Here is a 21,416-nt window from a genome sequence, read left to right on the forward strand (position 1 = left end):
TTTTCTTTTACCGTTTAAAACGGGAAAGGCTGGGATAGTTGCAGGGCCCTATTCCTTGCTGGCTGGGGTCTCAGAGCTGAGCTCAGCCCCTGCTCCTGCCCCTCCCCCAGCACCCTCACAAGGTGCACGTGACCTTGACCCCACACCACCTGTTTCCTGGGGTGCTAACAGAAGCTCTCTGATCCATGAGATTAAAGAAGACCAGGTAAAACGGTCTAGTGTGCGGCCTGCCATGCGTTAGCTGCTATTTCTCCCTTAGCACCTCCGGACCCCTCCCCCGGGATGGCCAGATGACAACCTCAGTAGAAAAATGTCACAACGGAGGGGACACTCAGGACAGTCGATGCAAGCCTGCCTCCGGCTCCACGTTTCTGGGCCGCTTCTCACGGAGATGCACAGGTTAGGATGAAAGGGTTCTTGTCTGAAACGGGCTGATGATAGAGCCTACCTTCCCGGGACGTGGAGAAGCGCCAGGAGGGCAACGGCCAGGAAAGAGCTTTGGCGGCTACACAGCGCTTCCGAGGAGTTGGTTTATTGGGGTGGGGGGTGGGGGGGGAGAATGATGCTGCAGAGAAACCGCACAGGGGCCAGGCCGGCGCCAAGGAAGCCCAGGCGCCCTGGTGGGGGGGCTTCCGCTGCCCCTGGGGACCCGCGACCCCGGCCCGGGGAAAGCGACCCGCGAAGCTCTGCGAGACCCGCACGCCCACAGGCACAACCAAAGGAGCGCGGCGAGCTAGTGGCCGGCGGGACACCGGGCGACGCCAAGGCTGCGGCTCCGCGGCCAGCCTGGCGCTCGAGCGTCTCCTGGCGGCGAGGTTGGGCCATCGTTAGGACCGCCAACAGCTGAGCTGGGGTTTCCGGGTCTGGGCATGCGCATCCCCCAGCGTCCTCCCAGCCAGTCAGAGAGTCCCACAGCTATCCTCCCGCCTACCCATGGCGCTTGGGGGCGTGGCTTTCAGTTTTAGCCAATGACAAAAGACTTTCGTCCTTCGGCCGCCCCCACAGAAGGTGGTTTCTTTAGCAAGATGGCGGCGAGCGGCCTCCGGCGGGCTGCTGCTGCGGTGCCCACTTCAGTGAAGCCCATTTTCAGTCGGGACATGAACGAAGCCAAGCGGAGGGTGCGCGAGTTGTACCGCGCCTGGTACCGAGAGGTGCCGAACACTGGTGAGAGGCCGCGGCGCAAGCGGGGCTCCGGATGCAGCCGCCCAAGGTCGCAGCCGTCCTGGCCTCCCATTTCTCCCGGGACGAGCTGAGGTCATCGACCTGGGCACAGGCGACTCCGGGTGCTTCAGGGGAGGAGGGTCACCCAAGCATTGGTGGACCCGACCCGGCGGCGGCGCCGGACTCCAAAGCAACCGTGGTGCCCTGCGTCCGGACCGCGCTTCTAGGCGCTCTGGGCGCGTTGGCCCTTTGGTCCCCGTAATTCTTAGCGAATCCGTGGCAGGGACTGTGGGTGACAGGCTCGTTTTGTAGGTGAGGCATGTGAGGCACCTAGAGGCGAAGTGATGCCCCCGAGGCCCAGAGCCAGCCGTAGAGTAGCTGACGGTATTTACAGGTGCCCCTTAGGTTCTGTGAGCCGAAAGTGGGTGTAGGGCTTGAGTGGTCATCTGTCGCGCACACCCCCCACGCCCACCCCCCACGGAAAAACAGACCACCAGAGAAGGGAAGTGACTTTCCCAAGGTCATCCAGTTAAGTCAGTGGTGCCTTTTCCAGTCCACGTGAGGTGGCCTTCTCCCACAGCTTCCCGGGCTTGCTCCCTAGCTCTGCCTGCCTCTAGCATTTCTTAGGAGCTCTGTTCCCTCCCCTCGCATGACCTGCCCCCTACTGCCTCGCTGTCCCCTGCCTTCACTTAGATGCCCCAGAACCAGTCACTGGAAGGATTGAAATACGAGGTCCCCGGACGCAGAGATTCTGTTTTCTTATCTCGGCGTTCCCCTCGGCACTGCCCAATGTCCCTGATGAGAAAAGATCGGGGAAGTAAACTGTCAAGGACGGTAGGAACGTCAGGGGCTGTCGATATTTTGTTGTTGTTTTGTAGATTGATGGAGTGTGTTTTAGTGTGGACCGTCACTGCTGGTCTAAGAGGGAAGGTGTTCGTAAGTGAGCTCCCCTCTGGGCTGTCCCTTCCCTACGTGTGTGTGAGAAGCAATAGAGTGTGGTAGTTACACAGACTTGTCCCCAGACCTTGCCTCTTACTAGCTGTGTGACCTCGAGCAAATGATTTCATCTTGCTGTGCCTCAGTTTCCTCATCTGTAAAAGGAGCATCGTGGTGATTCCTTCTTCAGAGAGTAGCCCTTATTAAAAAGCTAATATATTTAAAGTGCTGAGAGGAAGCCCTGGCACTTAGGTACTCACTGAATGTTGGCCGCTACTGTTGTTGTTATTATTACGATTATTATTATTACTGTTACTTACAGCAGGAGCATTTGTGCAAAATCCAGTTTTTTGGTGTGTGAGAACTGTCTGCTCCACAGTGTCCCTGTCCTGAACCTGACTTTCTGAGAGGTTGCTGATGACCAGAACTTACACCCCAGGACACAAGGGAGGGAGAAACTTAAGTGAACTGCTGGTTCGGAGACCGCAGATGTAGATGCTTTCAGGGGGCAGGTGAATAATAGGTACAGGGAAGTGAGAGCAGCCAGTGTCTGCACGTGTGTGTTTGGGCCGGGGGGAGGAGGGTGTATTCAATTGCAGATGTTTGAAAACACTGTGTTTGCCTAGCAGAATCCTGTGAGTGCCTAGAACCCTTTCTTGTTGCAGAGAGAAGTAAGAGGTGGGAACAAGACCCAGATGCCAGATGCAGGAAGAATCGTTTGTGATGGCTTTAAAAAAAAGAAAAACAATCGATGGCTGAGTTGAGGACAGACCCAGTTGTCCACAGTCAGCGTCCGGAAGTTTTTAAACTATCCTCTCTCAGGAATTCCCCTCAAATACTGTTTGAGAAGATTATTCCAGAGTCCGAAGGGTCCTGAAAAGGGGCGGGGGGCCAGTGGGGAGGGACCCAGGGGTGGTGCCCCCCTTATGGGGAGGATTGGTGGTCTGTAGCTGGTGGTCCGTAGGTGGCCAGTTGCTCAGGCCTGTGTCTACACTGGTGTTAGGCTATCCATGGTTGAGACTCCAGCTGAGGAACCAAACCAAGAATTGGAATAAGTAATAGTATTTCTAATAACTAACATTTACTGACTTGCATACATATGGCCTAGCACTGTGCTAAATGCTTCACACTGCCCTATTTGAGGGTGGGTTCTAATTGTTCCTTGTCTTACAGATAAGAAAATGGAGGCACCTAAGTGTGTCTTCTCATCACACGATTAGTGAGGAGACGAGCCAGACCGCAGACCCTGGCTATCCAGCTTTTACACTGGCTCTTTGCTCCTGCTGAGTTTTCCCTGAATCTCTCAGGACCCAGTTACGCCGCACGCGTGAGCGGCCCTTTGTTTGGCTGGCGGTGCCCTTGCATGGGAGCACAGAGGCAGAACCACCTTCCTTCAGACCCCTCTACTGCAGCAGTATTAACTGAGGCTCGCTGGTTACAAAACAGGAGGTTTTCTGTAGAAACTATTTAATTTCCATTTCACTGGGATCTCTTGTACGATAGGGGTGCTACTGGATGCCCAGAGATACAAAAGTGAATAAAACAGCCCTCCTCTTCCGGTCTAGTCAGGAAGACAGGCATATATCCAGGCCATTAAGACTTAGAATAGATGTATTTTAAGATGTAAAATAGAAGCAAGTGCTGAAATGTTTAACAACTAACATTTATAGTAGCTTCGCTGTTTACAAGATATTGTCACCGATTTTTGCCATGTTCCCATAAAGAAATTAGGTCTGAGGTTCTTTTCTTTCCTATTTTTTAGCTGAGGAAGCAGGCTGAAGGGGTTGTACCCAAGTCAAGGTCATAGTTCATAATGGTGGGGAGACCCTACCCAGCTGGTTTGACCCCTGACCCCTGACCCCGTGCTCTCCAGCACACCGCCCGCCTTCCCATCTCAGGATCTCGCAGTACCTGGTATGAACGCTTCCTGAGTGAGCGGAGCAGACAGCTGAGGATATCCGTGTCCTCACTCTTGATATGTCAGAGCCTTCCTGACTCAGGAAAACCTTGACAGTAATTTTGGAAAAACACGCAGAGGCTGTGGAAAAGGCATCTTCATCCAAGAGGGGCACTTTGAAACCTTCCTTTTGATTTTGATTTGATACCTTCCTTAGTCCTCTCAGATTTTTTCAAAACCGCAATTTCAGTATTCAGAATTCAAAGAAGAAGCCAAGAAGCTGAGTTGAGGGAGAGCAGTTGGAATTAATTTATCCAGGGCCTCTCAGCACACTTGTGCTGGATAATCGTGGGGCATAGGGTTTTTAACGACATCCCTGGCCTCTACCCACTCGATGCCAGTAGCACTCTTTCCCTAGTGAGACAGCCCAGAATGCCTCCAGACCTGGCCATTTGTGCTGGTGGGCAGGATCGTTGCTGGTTTAAGCAGCAAGCACCGAGTTAAACCAAAGAATGGGCAGGTCATCGCTTCGGCTGTTGCTGTTTGCCTTCCCACAGCCTTTCTCGCTGGTGGAGGGGCGTGGTCAAAGGGTTGGGGTGGGAGGAGGGCGATCAGGACAAAGCTGTGGACTTTGTCTCTCCAGAGACAAGGGTTGTTAGGCCGCGAAGGATGGGCATCCAGGGACCTGTGAGCTGACACTGTAAGCCAAACTGCATTTGTGCTTGTGAACATCTTCCTAAGGAAGAAGACTTACACACCCAACGTCCTGGTGTGCAGTTCAGGAGATGATGAGGAGTGGGAGCAGATGGGCACCAGCTCCCCCGGGATAGAGGGACCTTGTTTTTTTAAGCTCCCAAGGTTGGGCAGAGATCTAATATAAAAATGCAGGAAGGGTGAACACTGATAGCAGGGGAAGAGTCCTCATATTCATTTCCTTTAAAAAAAAACACTTAGATTGTAAAATAAAAATAAACAACCTGGATTCCAGGCCCACATTTGCCGGGGACCAATCGTATGACTTCAGGCAAGTACCCACAGTGCCATAGGCCTCACTCCCCCCAAATGGGAGGATTCTGAATCCCGGGAGCCCTGTTAGTTTGCATTTGTCTTTGTATCTCTTTGTCTTACTGTCCCTCTCTTTGCTCTTCTCTAAAATTCTCCTATGAGAGGCACCTGGCACCTGGCTTCGGCTCCGGTCGCTTAGGTATGGTCTCCAGGTTTTGGGATCAGGCCTCCTGGAGTCAAGCTGTACCGGGCTTCCTGCTCAGCAGGGAGTCCGCTTCCCCCTCTTCTTCTGCCCCTCCCTCTACTCTTTTTCTAAAATAAAAAATAAAATTCCTACTATGATACACACTGGTGGGAACGCAGATTTATAGCATTTACCAATTTTCTGGGAGCTGGTACTCCCGCCATGGTTGATTTTTAAGCTACCAAAGTGAAGTCAGTGAAGGCAGATTGGGAAGAGAGACTCCCCGAGAGCCTGCTCCAGCACGCCACTGGATCCCGAGTTCTTTCCAGTGTGAGTGATTTCCTGTCCTCTGTTAACACTTCCCTGTAAGGCTGGCTGCGGTTTCTCCTGTTCAGTTTCTGCAGGTGCTTATTCCCTGCTGGGATCAGCAAGGCAAGGTATAAATACCTCAGCAGAAGCTTTATTTTCCTGTCGCTGGCTCTAAATTGAATATAGTTAAAGACTGAAACTTGATTGTCGATTCACTCAGTCACTCCATAGCTCTCGTGGTATTTCAGAGCTGGTTCTGATTCTGTAGACGAGAGTGGACATGTCACAGGAATGGCCACAACACCAGGCGTCCTCACCAAATAAACACACAACCACATGCTCATTCTAGCCTCTGAGCCTTATTTATGCTTAATGTGCCCCCTCTCCCAAATCCTGCCCACCACACAAGGCCCTGTTCGTGCCCTCGGCGTCGGCGAAGCCACTGAAGGCTGACTGTCAGAGGGTGAGAATACAAATGACCGAAACCTAGTTTTCAAAGGACATAATGTGCCTCAGCTGAAGTCTCGGGTCCCTAAGGCTGTGCCACTCTTTGAGGCATCGACTTAGCCAGGGGTTGTGGAGTATCGTGATTTCATGTTTGCATTCACGGATGGCTGTCCCTTGGATCAGAATTTGAGAGACAAGTAGGCGTTAACTTCGAAGACCGTTCCCTCCTTCCCCCGAGTAACCTGAGGTGGTAGTAATTGCTGGCCAGACTGAAGCCGCCCTGCACACGCAGCAGGCTCCCCGCGCCCTGAGCCGTGTGCCGCTCAAAGCCACACCCCATCACTGCTGGTTAATTTCAGCCCCGTCATCTTTTGCCGATTGTTCTCTCTGAGAATAAAGCTCACCTTCTTGAGAGCTTATTCCATGCGGGGCACTGTTCTAAGCATCTTATCTCATGGAATCCTGCCAACAGCTCTGGAGTTCTCTGTGCTCTGACCCTCCTCCTCTCCCTCAGAAACAAATACGCTCAGGCACGGAGAAGCTTACGTCTGCAGGACCACACAGGTGCTGTGACCGAGCTGGGATCTTGAACTGTGCTCTGCTGTGCGCCACCGCCGCCTCAGACAGCGCGGTCTGGTCTCTGCAAGTAAACTCTAAGCTCCTTGCGAGCACGTGTCACTCCTGTACAGCCTCAGGCACCTCGCTTAGGGTCAGGCTAGTGATGTCTGCTGATGAAATGAATGGGCAGCCTGGATGTGTTTACTGACTGTTTTTGTAAAATAGGTTTTCACCGTGTAATTTCTTCCCTGAATCATGTTTCCTCTCTAGTGCAATCGTTCCAGCTCGACATCACTGTGAAGCAAGGACGGGATAAAGTCCGAGAAATGTTCATGAAGAATGCCCACGTCACAGACCCCAGGGTGGTGGATCTTCTGGTCATTAAGGTAAGTGACCTTCCCTGATGGGCTTAAGAGCAGCTGGCTTGTCCAGAGCTGCTCAGTTTTGTCTCCCAAGTTTAAAAAGCAACTGCTAGGTCAGTAGCTTTTGCTTAGTGTTTCAAAGAAACAGGTGAACTTAGAGGTGGTTATCACCTGATTAAATAGAAGATTGTTCAAGAAGAAACCCACTGGGGCTTGCATTTTTATTTTTATTCATTATTTTTTAAAGATTTTATTATTTGTGGGGGGCACCTGGGTGGCTCAGTGGGTCATGATCTCAGAGTCCTGGGATCCAGTCCCGCATCGGGCTCTCTGCTCGGCAAGGAGCCTGCTTCCCCCTCTCTCTCTACCTGCCTCTCTGCCTACTTCTGATCTCTCTGTGTCAAATAAATAAATAAATTCTTTAAAAAAAAAAAATCTTATTATTTGAGAAACAGAGCACGAGTCAGGGAGAGGGGCCAAGGAAGAGGGAGAAGCAGACTCCCGAGTGTGGAGCCCAAAACAGGGCCTGATCCCAGGACCCTGAGATCATGACCTGAGCTGAAGGCAGCCGCTTAACCGACTAAGCCACCCAGATGCTCTGGGGCTTGTATTTTGGAAAAAGACATAAAGAGGAAGGTTTGAAACTCTTCCCGAACCCCAGTTCTGAAGTTATTCACCACCAGGCTGCTGCTGGAAGAGGCAGGCTGGTTAGGGGAGTCCTGTGTGAATGGGGTCAAATCCCAGGCCTGATTGTGTTCTTTCTGGTCATCAGTGCGAACTTTAGCAAGGACCAGTACGTACCACAGGATGAGTGTTTAGCAGAAAACCAAATTCAGCCAGTCAGGCAGTCGGGGCAGGGGCCTGTTGACCTGGAAGTCTCCCCTCCTGGAGTCAGTTCGCTATAGAGTATTTGAAAGGCCGCAGAGGTCTGTGAGCCCAACCACCTCATTGTCTAGATGTGGAAACTGGTCCTGACAGAGGCTGCTCCTTGCCCAAGGTGACGCAGTACGTCTGTGCCAGAGAACAGAGTCGCAGCCTGCAGCGTCGCATTCCTTCCCCTCAGCCGCTCTGACCGAACTCCTCTCCCCCGCGTGTGCAGGGCAAGATGGAACTGGAGGAAACGATCAACGTGTGGAAGCAGCGGACACACGTCATGCGGTTCTTCCACGAAACAGAAGCGCCGAGGCCAAAGGATTTCCTCTCCAAGTTCTATGTTGGCCACGACCCGTGAAGTCACTCAGGGGAAAGGTGCATGTTGATATTTAAATATTTTAGAGTGCAAATAAACTCAGTATGTGATGGTCACTTCCTAATAGAACTCCACTGGTGAGCCGGTGGGGAGTCCCTCTCCTGCAGTCTGTCTCCCTTTTTGCCTGAACAAGTGGGGTCTCAGTGTACACACCACCTGTTCTTTCCCTTTCCTGAAGTGTGGTGTTTCCTCCAAATTGGATTCTCTTTTCTCAGAGCCTCGCGTGTCAGTAAACAGGAAGGATGAGGCCATCTGCTCAGAAACTAGCCTCCTGGCTATCAGGCTGGATGACTTTGTTAAGGGGGTGGGGGTGGGGCTCAGAGGGAGAGGGATGCCCAGCACAGGGTCCCACTCGGGGCTCAGTCTCACGACTGAGATCACAGCCTGGGTGGAAATCAAGAGTCAGATGCTTAACCAATGAGCCACCCAGGTGGCCCCAGTTAGCCATGTTTCTACAGCCCTTAGGATTGCTTGGTTTCACGGCACAGGTTATCCAGAATGAGCCAGCTTTTGCTGTCAGGAGAGAGATCAGAGCAAAACTAGGAGGCACAGAAGTCAGGCTGCCAAGCCGGGCTGTTCTCCCCTGGGTTCTGACGAGGCCTCGCCTGTCTCTGTGCAACAAGCAGCAGTCCTGAAAGTAAAATGAACTTCCTACCCCATTGGGCACTCGGCTAGGAACACTGTTTAGTGCACACGGAGCAGAAATATTTCTACTGCTCTTCAAGCTGGGTTATAGCTCCAGTGACAGAATAAATGGCCCCACGCGTCAAAGAACTCCTCTCTGCTCTCCGTGCTGCTTCCCCTGGCCGTCTAAGTGCTGGAGGGAGGGGTTCGGCAGGCAGTCATCCGGTGTTCCCAGATTCTTCTGCACCACCAGCCCTTTTACTGTCTTTTCATCTAAGGAACCCAAGTGTTGAAAGATTCATTTTAATAACGATGTTTCTCAAAGAGTTGTAAACGGTCACAGCTTATGCCTGGCCTGTGACAACTCACCAGTGTTCCTCAGTGAGAAAAAGCTCGAGGCTTTAGTTATCCTGTGCATCTTTACTGAGGGTAAAGTTTCTGTTGGGCTTTTGTACATAATGAAAAATAGGTCCCAGTTGCCTGTAATGACCTTTGTGGATCCAGGGGCGGGGTGAGGGGCCTGGAAATCTTGGGCTGTAAATCAAAGGCCTGTTAACGTCCAGCTGCCAGAGAACGGACTGCGGGGACAGGAAACTACAGCAGGGGTCACTCATGCGGGGACAATTCAGCCGCCACTCAGTCATACCGAGCTGATGTTTAGCATGTTTATTCATAAGGTGATGGTGCTCAGTGGACAGCACATTTGTGGGAATGTCCCAGGGCCTGGGGATCTGGGCTGCGGTCACAGACGATGCAGGAGGCTTCACTGGAGTTGGGAGGCTGAGGGCTTTCCCTGTGCCCTTTGGGCAGGGCAGGAGGAGAGGCTGTGAGCATCACCATATCATGATTAAGTCAGGGCTGTCTCCTTTCTGTACTTCTTCCATGTCCTGTAAGAAAGCAAAACAGCAGTGAACTGGGCACAAAGCAGCCTTCTGGCCACACACCAAAAAGCATTCCAGAGAGGTTCTACTAAACAAGGCAGGAGCAAGACAGTTGGTTTATTCACTCACACATTTAATGAACATTCATCAGAGAGCAGGAACTGGGGACCCATAGGTATAAAAAACAAACTTCTGAGGGCATTTGGCTGGCTCAGTTGGTGGAGCATGTGACTCTTGATCTTGGGATTGTGAGTTCAGGCCCTACACTGGGTGTAGAGCTCACTTTAAAAAAAAAAAAAAAAAAAAAGTGTTCCTTGCCAGCAAGAAACTTTTAGTCTAGTAGAATTTGGGGGTGTGCCTGTGTGGTTAAGCATGTAATACTGTCACAAGACATACTGGTCAGTCAGAGGGCACAGCAGTCCCTCCCTTTTTTTTTTTTTTTTTTTTTAAAGACCTTTTTTTTGGGGGGTGCCTGGGTGGCTCAGTGGGTTAAAGCCTCTGCCTTCCGCTCAGGTCATGATCCCAGGGTCCTGGGATCGAGCCCCGCATCTGGCTCTCCACTCAGCAGGGAGCCTACTTCCTCCTCTCTCTCTGCCTGCCTCTCTGCCTACTTGTGATCTCTATCTGTCAAATAAAATAAATAAAAAATCTTTAAAAAAAAAAACTTAAAAAAAAGAAAAAGACCTTTTTTTTTTTTTTAAGATTTTATTTATTTATTTGGCAGATAGAGATCACACGTAGGCAGAGAGAGGAGGAAGCAGGCTCCCTGCTGAGCGGAGAGCCTAATGCCGAGCTTGATCCCAGGACCCTGGGATCATGACCTGAGCGGAAGGCAGAGGCTTTAACCCACTGAGCCACCCCGGCGCCTCACAGCAGTCACTTTCAAATGGAGGAATGAGGGAAGACTTCATCCACGACAATGAAGAATTGGAAGTAAGAATAGTGAGAAATAGGGGCACTTGCGTGGCTCAGTGATTAGGCATCTGTCTTTGGCTCGGGTCATGATCTTCAGGTACTGGGACCCAGCCCTGCATCGGGCTCCCTGCTCAGCAGGGAGTTTGCTCTCCTTCTCCTTCTGCTTGTGCTGTCTGTCTGTCTCTCTCAAATTAATAAAAAAAAAAAAATCTTAAAGAGTAGTGCGAAATAGCCTTCCAACTGGAAGGAAGAGTGAGCCTCTGCTTGGGAGCAGGAAAGCATGTGGGTGATTCAAGAAACAGTGAATACTGGGGAGAGGTGAGTGGTTGGGAATATGGGAGACGAGGCTTGAATAACTGCTGTGACCAGGTCATGGCACGCTTGACTGTCAGACTGCGGAGCCAGAACTGTCCTTAGCTACAACGGAAAGGCAGCCAAGCAGCACATATTCAAGCACGGGAGCCAACACCAGAAAGCTGAATGGAACAGGCAGAGTGTGTGGTAACCCTGCTGACCACGGTCAAGACCTGCAGTTTCTAAATTTCAATGCGGAGAATGAAGCTGTTTGGGGTGTGTGTGTAAGGCATTAAATTGTTAAGAAACTTGTGGGTTGAGAGAACAAAGCTATATAAAAGGCAAAGACTGGCTGGGATCAACCCAGTTGGAGGAGATCCTAGTTAATTTTCTTTTTTAAAGATTTTACTTATTTGAGAGAGAGAGTGCACAAGCTCCTCCTGAGCGAGGAGCCCAACATAGGGCTCAAACCTGGGACCCTGAGATCATGACCAGAGCCTCAGGCAGATGCTTAAACCGACTGAGCCATCCAGGTGCCCTATCCCATTCCAGTGAATTTTTAAATCAGTAAGATCGCCTCATCAACATAGAGCAAAGACAAAATAAAAACAGCAAAGTCAATTTATTAAAGGTCTGCACTTCTGCTTCAAGGGACCAGAAACTGCTACCAGCGCAAACTGCATCAGAGTTCCGATGCCCCACCCCCTTCCTGTTCCACGTAGGAGAAAAGGAAGTCTTACCTGTTAGTCATCGTCGTCATCATCCTCCGGAACAAAAATGTCGTGCTCCTCAAGTAGGGCAGCAAAGTTCTTGCTAATGAGCGTCCCCACATAGAGAAAGGGGATCACGATGGAGAACACACGGAGAAGGCCGAAGGACATCTGCAGAGGGTCAGAGCAGTGGCTGTGAGCTCCAGAGCCCACTCTGTGGGACCACAGAAGGCCCGGCCCCTAAGGGACACTCCTGTGAACCCCAGACCCATAATACACAGCTACTTGATTTTGGAAACATGCAGAACAAGAAAAAAGAAAAAGAGAAGGTTATTTTATGGCCATCAATGTGGCTACCAGAAAGAAAAGTACAAGGCATTCATTCTAGACATCTAAAAATGAGTCGTGCATGTACCGTGGAAGGATACTTTGTACAGTTCTTTAACAGATTCCCCAGTTTAATTTCACATTAAATCCCAAAAACAACCATGTTTTGAAAAATAAGCATGTCTTTACCATAAAAGACTAGCTGTGTAGACAGACTAGGGGAGTTTCAGTGGAATTTCAAAATATCCTCTCCTACTTTCCTATGGAGTTTCAGGGTTTTTTGCAGCTGTGCCTTTTTATAAAGCAGCTCTTCCCCAATATGGACCCTGCTTCTTGCCACAAAACAGTCCTGAACTCAACCTGTCTGTGCAAGCTAGCACTGGCCATACTAACTGTAGGAGAATTTGTTTTCTAACTCCCACACCGCCCTGGAGTCAAAAAGCAAACGTGTTTGATGTAAGGGTCTGTTTCCATTTTTCTTAGAAGAAAAAAAAAAAAAAGTACTCGGGTCAGACGACAGCATTCAGCGGTGGGGAAAACAGGACCTGGTTGGGGACTGGGGTTGTACCAGCCAGAAACCTGGACTCCAGGACCCAACTCGCTGCTAGCTTTGGAGCCTCAGGGCTTCACTGCTTTGGCCCGACTTCATCCGTGGAAACTGATCGTAGTAACTCCCTGCCCACCTCTCAAGAACAGCAAATGACGTGAATTAAGTAGTAAGTCAAAACTTATAAAAACAGAAGTTCTGTCCCACGTACCCTTTATCTAAAAGCCCTTTCACAACTCTTTATTCCATCCCGTCAACTGCGAGGTGGACAAGAACGGAGCGGTTACGTGACTTGTCTACACCGGACACACACAGCCGAGTCTTGTGGCCTGGAGAACTAGGGCACCACGCTTCCTGCTAGCTCACCACGACGAGCTAGTGCAGGGTGCAGTCCTTCTCAGCTCTCGCCCCCCATCCCCTGTCTCGGTGCGCCCAACTCAACACCGGGATCTGACCCATCTCCTCCCACCTGTCAAAATTAGCAGCGCATCATCGCTAAACTCTGTCCTTGATCCGTCTTCCGGTCTAAGGCGGTCGTATGATTGGCCTTTGCGCCTATCAGTCAGCGTCGACCCGCGCACACTCCCCATAATGATTGGCCGCGGCCCCTTCGCCCCGCCTCCAGGCAGACACTCACTTTCACCGGTTTGGGCAAAATGGCGCCGCTGCGAGTAACGATGACTGACCTCGACGGTACCAGGCTCCGACCTGCGCCACCTCCTCCGGCGGAGACATCACCACCACCCTTCCTCAAGCTCGGCCCGCTCCGGAAAGCCCCGGATCGCAAGGATGCCAGTGCCAGCCAGCGAGCCGCTCCGGACGCCATCTCCCGGCTCCGCCCCTCGCCCGGCACCCGGACCCCACCGCCCGGCCGCTGCGACGCGCTCCGGGAGAGCACCGCCCCAACCCGCGCGAGGCCCAGCCTAGTTCCTGTTGCGGTGCGAGAGAGGCGTTTGTCACGCGCCCGACGTGGTGACGTCACGAGGCGGGGTCAATGCCCCGTAGCCGCCTCGTTCCGGGCCTGGCGGGCCGGTTTGTCCCGCGAGCGGTCGTGGTGGAACGTGTTCGCTTCCGTCATTGTTCCCTCGGCCTGGCGCGCCGGGGCTGGGCAGAGCAGGGGACCGCTGGGAAGGGAAGTCACTTTCATCGACCCTCAGACAGTCGTATTTTCCTTTTTAACATTTAAAGAACACGATTCAAACCCGTTAGTTGTACTGCCCGGGTGCTTCTGGATTCTGTTTCTTGCCAAGGTGCACGCGACAGAGGCAAGTGGAAAGACCTCGGAAGGGGAAGTGCGAGCTTTCGCACGACCTGGGCAAGTGACTGTTGAAATAAACTCGAGGAACCGAAGTGAGTAATAAAAACTAAGTGTTTTACTCGTATAAAAAACACTGTGACCGTAAGAACGAGAACGAAAGCCTGTAGTGTCCGAGTATAAAACAAGGCGCAGTGGGCCGGGGGCTCCTCCAGCCCCTCTTCCTGGGAACAAGCCCGCAGGAACGGGTTCCGGACCCTGGTGGCCTCCCGGCGGCCTGGTCTTGGGCTGAGCGGAAGCCTCTAGACCTACTTGGACCCTGGGCAGTGTACCCAAGGCTAAGAAGGGGCCGATTGCGTGCAGGCAGAGGGGGCCTGCCTTGACCGCCTCGGGATCGCCCATCCAGCCGCTGCGGCCACACCCCGGGGCTCAGGCGGGTCCTCCCTCAACAATAGAGAAAACGCGTGGCACCGAGCTGCTGAGAGTAGCAAAGACAGGGTCTTGGCAGACACGCCCTGGCTGACCAGCGGGACCGTCAATGAGTTCCCAGGCCAGGTGCGGGATCGGGAGTGGCTCTTAGCACAGTTAGGAGGAAAGAGTTTATCCCAGGTGCTTGCTGGGAATCCTGCGTCCAAGCTTCTAGAATGACCCGGACTGAGAACCAAAATAACAGCCTGGCTTCCCCAGGGAGCCCCATGTGCCTCCCCTCCTTTAGCTTCCCACCTGGCAGCTCCCAGAGCCAGCCGCTCAGGGCAGAACACAGGAAGGATTTCTGCCACCAGTCCTTCCTGGGGCCATGACCAGCACCATCTATAGACAGGGCAGCCAGGGAGAGAACCTGAGGACCCGGACACTTTCTGAGCAGAATCAATCCCCTTTTGCTGGCTGAAGGCCCTCTCCCTCCAAAGGGCCCCACCCAAACTGCAGAGGGGAGGGGGTCCTATGCCCCACCTCTCAGGAAGCAGCTGGCCCCAGAAACCCCTATGGCAATAAACCTACTTTCTCTGATGCAGTCAGTTCCCCAAGCCAACACTTGAGCCAACTTCTGGTATTTAAATGTACATAAGGCTCCCTGTGTCGGAAGTTATGGTTGTAGAGTCTGGTGTGTAGGTAGCATTCTATGGCCACATAATAGTCCCCATTCCCACCATTTGACTAGTGTCCCCTGCCAGAGGGGCAGTCCAGCAGAGCGGCAGGAGACTTGGTCACGCTCCATGGCTACCAAGCAAGCCCCCTTCCTCTCTGGGCCTCAGGAAATAAAGGTGCTGGAAAGAATGATTCCTCAGTCCCATCCAGGCACGAGGGTGGATCTGGAACCTGGAGAAGGACTAAAAAGCAGGAAGGAAAGAACCCTCTCAAAAAAAAGCAACTTGAAACCGAATAAACACTGAATCCTGACCAGCAGGATAAGGGCAGAAGCCCCAAGGGCTGAGGCTCAGGGCCCATCCTGTTTCTCCCGAGCTGGCTGGCTCCCCCAGACCCTCCGCAGCCACCTCTGCCTCAGCTCTGTGATCTCCTGGCCGTACCAGTTGTGCAGAGTAGAAAAGTAGGAGGTCTCAGGGAACGCGGGGCTCTGCCTCCTGTCCAGGAAGAGGCTGGCCGGGCCCTGCCACTCGGCCAAGCCCTGCCTTGCTAGCTTGCTGCCTCTTTCTTCAACCGAGTCCACGGGGCTGCAGTCCTTGGAGGGGGAGTGACCGTTTTCCAGGCCTGGAGACCGGCGGTCAGGAGCCTGGGGCTTACAGTGGCTGCCAATGGCCTTCCAGGATGAGTGGCGATGCAGAGCCAGGCTGTGGCGGGCCTCACGCAGCTGGCTCTCCAGCTCGCGCACCACCAGGCGCATGTAGCTAAAGCTGGCCCTGGACAGGGCCTTCACCCAGGCCTCCTGCGCCGCGGGCCCATCGGCCGCCAGCAGGTGTGGGCGCACACCAGGGGCGTCGAAGCAGATGGCGAAGGCGAACTCCTCGGACACGGGAGCCTCGGCCAGCTCCACCGTGCAGCCCTCCAGCACCACCAGGCTCAGCGGGGCCCGGCTCTCCCGACTCTCAAAGGAGAAGAGCAGGTTGCCTTTGAGGACAAACCAGCACCTCCGGCCGGTGCCACTGGGGGTCGGTGCAGTCCCTGGCCCGCCCCAGGTGCGCAGAAAGCCCGTATGGTCGGCGGGGGAGTCGCTCAGTGCGTAGTGGGCCACGCTCCTCTCATTCAGCTTCATGGCTCCCATAAGAACTGTGAGGGGAGATGGATGGCCACAGGTCAGAGCGGGAGGCAGCCTCTCTGCCCCTGCTGGGAAAAGAACGCTGGCTCTGGAGGACCCCTGGGCCCCTGCCCTGTGGCCTCTACTCACTTGCTGTATACCCTGAGGCTCTCAGGGTCCTCATCTGTGAAATGGGCTTGTGTCCCTGCCTTTTCTCGCAAAGGGTGGTTGTGAGGGGCATGCAAAAAACTGGACAGCAGAGGACTCAGAGGATAATGTGACTGTCCCAGACCAGGAGGTAAGGAGGGGTTTGAAACAGCTTTTTAAACTCCAAAGAAAAAAGCATCAGCTGAGCTGAAATGGACCCTGAACCCGTAGAAATCACTGCTTGAACCATCCCTTAATCCAGGGGTCCCTTAGCTCCAACCCTGAAGCCAAACCTCCAAGGTTTCTTTGACCCTCCTGGGCCCCCGCCAGCCTCTCCTTGGTTAATGGCAGTTATCCTTTAGTTAAGAATCTGTGGCCTTTGGGGCCAGATGAAGGCAGGGCGGGGCAAGCCAGGCCCCATTCCTCCACTGGCAGGGGTGGGGGTTTGGGAGAGGCTTACATGGGGACCGGCTCAGTATACAAGAGTGTGGTACAAACACAGAGTGTGGCTGGGTAGGACCAACCCCAACCCCAACCCAATCCCTCCTGAATGCGGGTGCCCCACGGATCCTAAGGGGCACCCAATCCAACTGTCCTCCTGACCCATGAAAAATGGATGCCCAGAGCAGCGAAGATGAACTGCCCAAGCCTGCATGACCAGTGAGAAGCAGAGCTTGGTCTCCTATTTCCCTCATGCCTTCCAGGGGCGAGTCTCCGCAGGGACTCACTTACCAGCAGAGCTCACAGCAAGAGGGCGGGGGCCTCTCGTCCAGCCTCTCGGTGTAACCCTTTGACTATGTAGTTCCTAGGGCACCTGCAAAACAATTGTCAAAACTCCATCACAGCATCCTAAAGGATGAGAAATCCTACTCAGTCTTAGAGGCCCAGTAAAACCACCGCCGCCTCCAGGAAGCCTCCCCTGACCCCTGATAATCTCCCTGTCTTCCCACCCACCCAGACCAGGCACCTGAGAGCAACTGACCATCACTTGGCAGAGCTCAGTCCCCTACACCCAAAGTCAAGGTCAGAGTTAAGTGTCCTCAGCTTCCTGCTTTGCCCTTTTAGCAGTCCCAGGGTTTATCTGCGCGCCGAAGTCACCTAATCTGCGAGGCCTGCCCTGATCACTGTTTCTAAAGTGCTCCGGAGCACAAGCTGACTCAACCAGTAGCCCCCCACTTCTGCTTTCTTTTCCTTCCCCCCCACAATGATCTCCTTGTTTACCGCACTCTCCCCAGCCCCAGAACGTCTAGCGCAGGACTGACTCGTCTGGGCGGGAGTCGGCTTGGCTGCCCGCAGCCTCCCATAAAAAGCCCATCGAGATGAGGACTCCAGAAAGTACTGAAATAACCAGGAAGACAACAGTGGACAAAGCAATCCGTCCGTCCTGGAGCCTGCATTCCAGCGGGGAGACATTGTAAACAAAGATAAATAATAAATGAATGGGAAAATTAAGTAAGAAGTCACGTTAAGGACCAGTCCCGATAAGGCCTGGGGAGAGAAACAGGCCGGGCCTTCGGGGGCGGGGCCGTGCCCGTGGCGGGTCGCGGGAGGCGGGGGCTCACGGAGGTCCTCCCGGCGCGGCACCGGGGCGCAGAAAGGGGACCCCGGGGCCCGCGGGGCAATGCTCCGGCTCCCGCCGCGACCCTGGTGCGGGACGCGGACCGCACAGCCCGCGAGGGGCCGGTACACCCGTGTTTCCTGATTCTGTTAGAGGAGCTGGGCGGGCTGGGGCCTGGGACCCAGCGGCCTGGGGCCACCGGGTTGCCCCGGACCCGCCACCGCCCGAAAACAGCGGTGGCCTCCGCGGGAGCCCCCGGCCGAGCGCGCAGAGTCTCCCGGTCCGCGCAGTGGGGCTGCCCCGCCACGTCTCCGCGGGCCACGCCTTCCCGGGGCCGCCGCCTACCAGAGCCCGCCGGGCCCGCTCACCTCCGCGCGGCCGGGCGCGACGCCGCTCGGGAGGGCGGCCCGCGGGGTGGGCTGCGCCCGCGGCTCGGGGCGACCCCGGCTCCGGGCCCCGCGCCTCCGCCAGGACCGGAACGTGGCCGCGGGCTCCGGGAGACCCCTTCCGGGCGGCTCGAGTTACCCCCCGCGCCCCTCCCCTCCCGCGGCTCACCGGGCGGTCGGCGAAGCCGCCCCTGATCCACGCGTGGGGGGGGGGGGGGGAACTGAGGCCCCAGAGCCCGGGACAGAGCTGGTCAGCGGCGGGCGACCTCGAACCCAGGGCCCCACCGCAGGCCGTCCGCGGGCCTCGGACCCAGCCCACCGCCGGGAGGACTCGGAGCCCTTCTCTCCCCCTCTCCAGCCCCCTCATCCCGCCCGGCCCACTTTTCCCACCGAGCCAAGCCTGGGACGGCTTCGGCCCGGCGCCTCCTCTGGGCGGGCTCCTATCCAGCCCGCGAGGCCCGGGCGAGCTTCCTGGCGACTCCACCCGGCCCCTGAAATTCTCGAATCTGTTTCTGGGGCTTATCCATTTCTGCTTCCGCCACTGCCAGCGGCCTGCCGCCCACCCGCGGCCCCCGAGCTCTGCCTGGGGTCGGTCTCTTGGTGGACTGTAGTGAAGGTCGCAGGAGTGCTCAGCCACACACCAGAGGCTGGAAGCCAGCGAGGTCGGTGTATCTGCCCCTGAACTTGGTGGTTCCGGGCTCTAGCCTTTGCACTTTCCTGCAGCCTACAGTGTGTTCTTCTTGTCCCTACCCCTCGGCTCGTCTCAGGGCTCCTTCACATCAATTAGGACTCTGCTCAGATGTCCTCTCCCTGACCAGGCGATGGAAAGTATCCTACCCTCAAGTCTCTTATCACATCCCTGAGTTGTATTTTCACTAGCCACGATAGAAATTCCCCTGTATTCACGCTTTCGTTTCGTGTTATCTGTCTCTTCTACTAAATTTAATTCATTTAATAATAGAAACCATAATAAGTGTGTTAGACGGGAATACGGGGTACAGAAAATATAGGAAGGCCAGGGAGCTTGGGCACTGCTAAAGTAGAGATCGCAATTTCAAATGGGAAGGTCAAGGTAGGCCTCATTGAGCAGGTGGCCTTTGAGATACACTGGGAGGAAATAAAGGAGCCGGCCATGCCAAAATCTGGAGGAAGAGCGTTCCAGGCAGGGGGAACAGCTAGTGCCAGGGCCCGGAGGCCTGTTGTGTGTTTGAGGAACTTTAAGGAGGACGTTGTGGCCGGGAGTCAGGGAGGAGGGGGGAGCAGTGGGAGAGGGGGTCGGACCGTGTGGGCGGGGCTTTGTAAATCTGGGAGCCTCTAGACTGGGATGAACAGCCATCACAGGGTGGAGCAAAGCATGATCTGTTATATTTTATTTTCTATTTATTTTTTTAGAGAGAGAGAGAGCACTCAAGCAAGCAGAGGGAGAAGGAGAGAGAGAACTCAAGCAGGCTCCGCAGGAGGCCAACCCTGGGCTCTATCTCACAGCTCTCAGATCATGACCTGAGCAGAAGTCAGGAGTGGCAGGCTTCATCCTACTGAGCCGCCCGGGTGTCCCAGCGGAGCTCCAGTTCTGTAGGAGTACTCTGGCCGCTGTGGAGAGTGAGTGCAGGGGGAAGCCGCCGGCTGGCGAGGATGTTGCAACTAATGATCCAGGCAAGACATGACGGTTGCCGGGAGAGTAATGAGAGGTGGGTTGGGAAGGCAGAGGGCATCCGGTTTTGCCAAAAGACTGGATATGGGGAGTGAGGGAGAGGGGTGGCAAAGAGGACTCAAAGGTTTTCGCTTGAGCATATGGAAGGAGGGTTGCCATTACCTGTTCCGTTTGGGGAGTTTGGTGTGGGGCCGGTTGTGTTTGAGATGCCCAGTGACCATCCAAGTGAAGGTGCCGAGAATAAAGTGTTTGGCGCCTACCTAGGAGTCGCTCATCAAATATTTGATGAATGAAAGAGAAGAAATATGCAGAATGCGTGCCTGGGTCGGGACAACCGGTGGCTGGCCCGGAGGGTCAGGCAGGTGGGGAGAACCTCCTGGCTTTGCAAAAAACAGTGCCCTACACCTGACTTGCTTTCCTCCACCCATCTTTCTCGTAATGCCTTTTCATCTTCGACTACGGTTTTTGAGTGGCTTACTTTGGGTCGTGCTTCATGGCATCTCCTCATTTCCTTTTAATAACGCAGATATTCACGCCATACTATTGATTAAACGTGTACACTGTGCGGGGCACTATGCTTGCCTTCAGGGACCCCACAGAGGTGAAACGACTACCCTCTCCGGGAGCCGTGGTAGCCAGCTCAGCCAGTCCTTAAACTCGCTAGGCCGGCGGGCGTCCGCCGGGGGTGAGCTCAGAGCCGGAGCTCGAGGGGGGCGGGGCTTGGGGAGGCTCGGGGGAGGGCTTATTGGGCTCACAGCGGGCGGGACGCGACGTTGCTAGGGGGATTCTGATAGGTTCCGCCGGGGAAGGCGTGCCGCCGCCAGGCTCCGCCCCCTCTGGAACGCAGCAGGCAAATCGGGTTACAGCGGCAGTCGGCTGCCCCAGAGGCAGAAGCGGGTGGCGTTCGGGGGCGTCCGCGGGGTGAGTTCCGTGAACGGGGCACACTGGGGGAGGGTCCCCGCTCTGGGGCTGCTGGGCTGCGGTCCTTGGGGACGGGGGGGCAACCCAGACCCGGTGGGAGTCCGAAGCCTGGTCCCAACCCGACGCCTCGGTTCTTCCCGGGCGTCCCAGAGGGGATCGCTGTCTTTTTGTGGCCCCGGCCCGGCGGAGGGCCGCCCGTGGGCGCTCGGGGTTCCCAGCACTACGGGGGGGGGGGGGGGCTATCGTCTAAGACGCCTTGGTTAGTATTTCTGAGGCATCCCCAACCTCGGGGAAGTGATGGCGGGGGCCGGAGGTGGTGGGCAATGAGGGCGACTTCGGGACCGAGTGGGGGATCCACTCCCAAGGCTGAGGGCGGCAGAGCTAGCGAGGCAGTAGTGACCCCAGTGCTTTTCTAACGTTTCTTAGCTTCCGAAGTCCAACATAGAAAGCTGCTAAAAGCAGAGCAGATCTGGTCAGGTTCCGAGACGCTGAGTCCAGAGCAATGTTGCTGAAGACAGGTACCTAGCTCGTGGGGATGGTTTGGGGGAGGGTAGGTGACCCGTTGGGGGGTAGGGGCTACCTGGAGGAAGTTCCAGCCCTCTGGTTTCAGGGCCTCCTTCCCTGATGTGGGTATGTGGGGAGACATGTTCCTCTTGTTCTTGGAACTGGACCAGAAAGGAGATGCTTCCCACCTAGGCATCAGTCAGTCACCCTCCAAAGAAGCCTCTTCCTTTCCCGTCCCCTCTCCCTCAAAGTGCAGAAGTCCCGTTTTATGTGTTATCAGCATGGCAGAGAACAGCCCTGTAAAGTCAGTTACGGTAACTTCATCTTACAGATAAGGAAACAGGCCCTAGGGGGCAAGGGTTCACCCCGGCGGGGGGGGGGGGGGGGGGGGGGGGGG

General features: G+C 54.7%; 4 protein-coding genes across 11 annotated transcripts in view; 2 read left to right on the plus strand and 2 right to left on the minus strand.

Annotated features, from left to right (window-relative positions):
- Positions 1-987: 987 nt before the first annotated feature.
- On the plus strand, positions 988-8,164 carry NDUFA6 (NADH:ubiquinone oxidoreductase subunit A6). 2 transcript variants are annotated; one of them, XM_059401887.1, is made up of 3 exons: positions 988-1,164; positions 6,768-6,883; positions 7,857-7,952. In XM_059401887.1, exons 1-3 carry the CDS (start codon positions 1,026-1,028, stop codon positions 7,929-7,931), a joined length of 330 nt encoding a protein of 109 aa, XP_059257870.1. In that variant the 5' UTR covers positions 988-1,025; the 3' UTR covers positions 7,932-7,952. The 2 variants fall into 2 exon arrangements, with proteins under 2 accessions (XP_059257870.1, XP_059257869.1); XM_059401886.1 differs by lacking the exon at positions 7,857-7,952 and adding an exon at positions 7,959-8,164 and having other exon boundaries at positions 990-1,164.
- Positions 8,165-9,383: 1,219 nt separating this feature from the next.
- Positions 9,384-13,344, minus strand: SMDT1 (single-pass membrane protein with aspartate rich tail 1). The gene is made up of 3 exons (XM_059401888.1): positions 13,044-13,344; positions 11,563-11,703; positions 9,384-9,619 (listed from the first exon to the last, which is right to left on the minus strand). Exons 1-2 carry the CDS (start codon positions 13,230-13,232, stop codon positions 11,566-11,568), a joined length of 327 nt encoding a protein of 108 aa, XP_059257871.1. The 5' UTR covers positions 13,233-13,344; the 3' UTR covers positions 9,384-9,619; positions 11,563-11,565.
- A 413-nt stretch (positions 13,345-13,757) lies between these two features.
- On the minus strand, positions 13,758-18,599 carry PHETA2 (PH domain containing endocytic trafficking adaptor 2). 5 transcript variants are annotated; one of them, XM_059401881.1, is made up of 3 exons: positions 18,113-18,599; positions 16,732-16,813; positions 13,758-15,884 (listed from the first exon to the last, which is right to left on the minus strand). In XM_059401881.1, exon 3 carries the CDS (start codon positions 15,877-15,879, stop codon positions 15,097-15,099), a length of 783 nt encoding a protein of 260 aa, XP_059257864.1. In that variant the 5' UTR covers positions 15,880-15,884; positions 16,732-16,813; positions 18,113-18,599; the 3' UTR covers positions 13,758-15,096. The 5 variants fall into 5 exon arrangements, with proteins under 5 accessions (XP_059257864.1, XP_059257867.1, XP_059257868.1 ...); XM_059401884.1 differs by lacking the exon at positions 18,113-18,599 and adding an exon at positions 17,926-18,101; XM_059401885.1 differs by lacking the exon at positions 18,113-18,599 and adding an exon at positions 17,262-17,883.
- A 765-nt stretch (positions 18,600-19,364) lies between these two features.
- The window catches only part of NAGA (alpha-N-acetylgalactosaminidase), a 9,096-nt gene continuing 7,044 nt past the window's right edge, over positions 19,365-21,416 (plus strand). The window contains exons 1-2 of one of the 3 annotated variants that reach the window (XM_059401878.1): positions 19,367-19,631; positions 20,942-21,033. In XM_059401878.1, coding sequence (XP_059257861.1) covers positions 21,018-21,033 — 16 coding nt within the window. In that variant the 5' untranslated portion in view covers positions 19,367-19,631; positions 20,942-21,017. Of the gene's footprint in view, positions 19,632-20,429; positions 20,516-20,941; positions 21,034-21,416 lie in introns of those variants that run through there. The other 2 variants (XM_059401879.1, XM_059401877.1) reach the window with 2 other exon arrangements.

The sequence above is a fragment of the Mustela nigripes genome, chromosome 6, assembly GCF_022355385.1.
Source record: "Mustela nigripes isolate SB6536 chromosome 6, MUSNIG.SB6536, whole genome shotgun sequence".
Taxonomy (NCBI): domain Eukaryota; kingdom Metazoa; phylum Chordata; class Mammalia; order Carnivora; family Mustelidae; genus Mustela; species Mustela nigripes.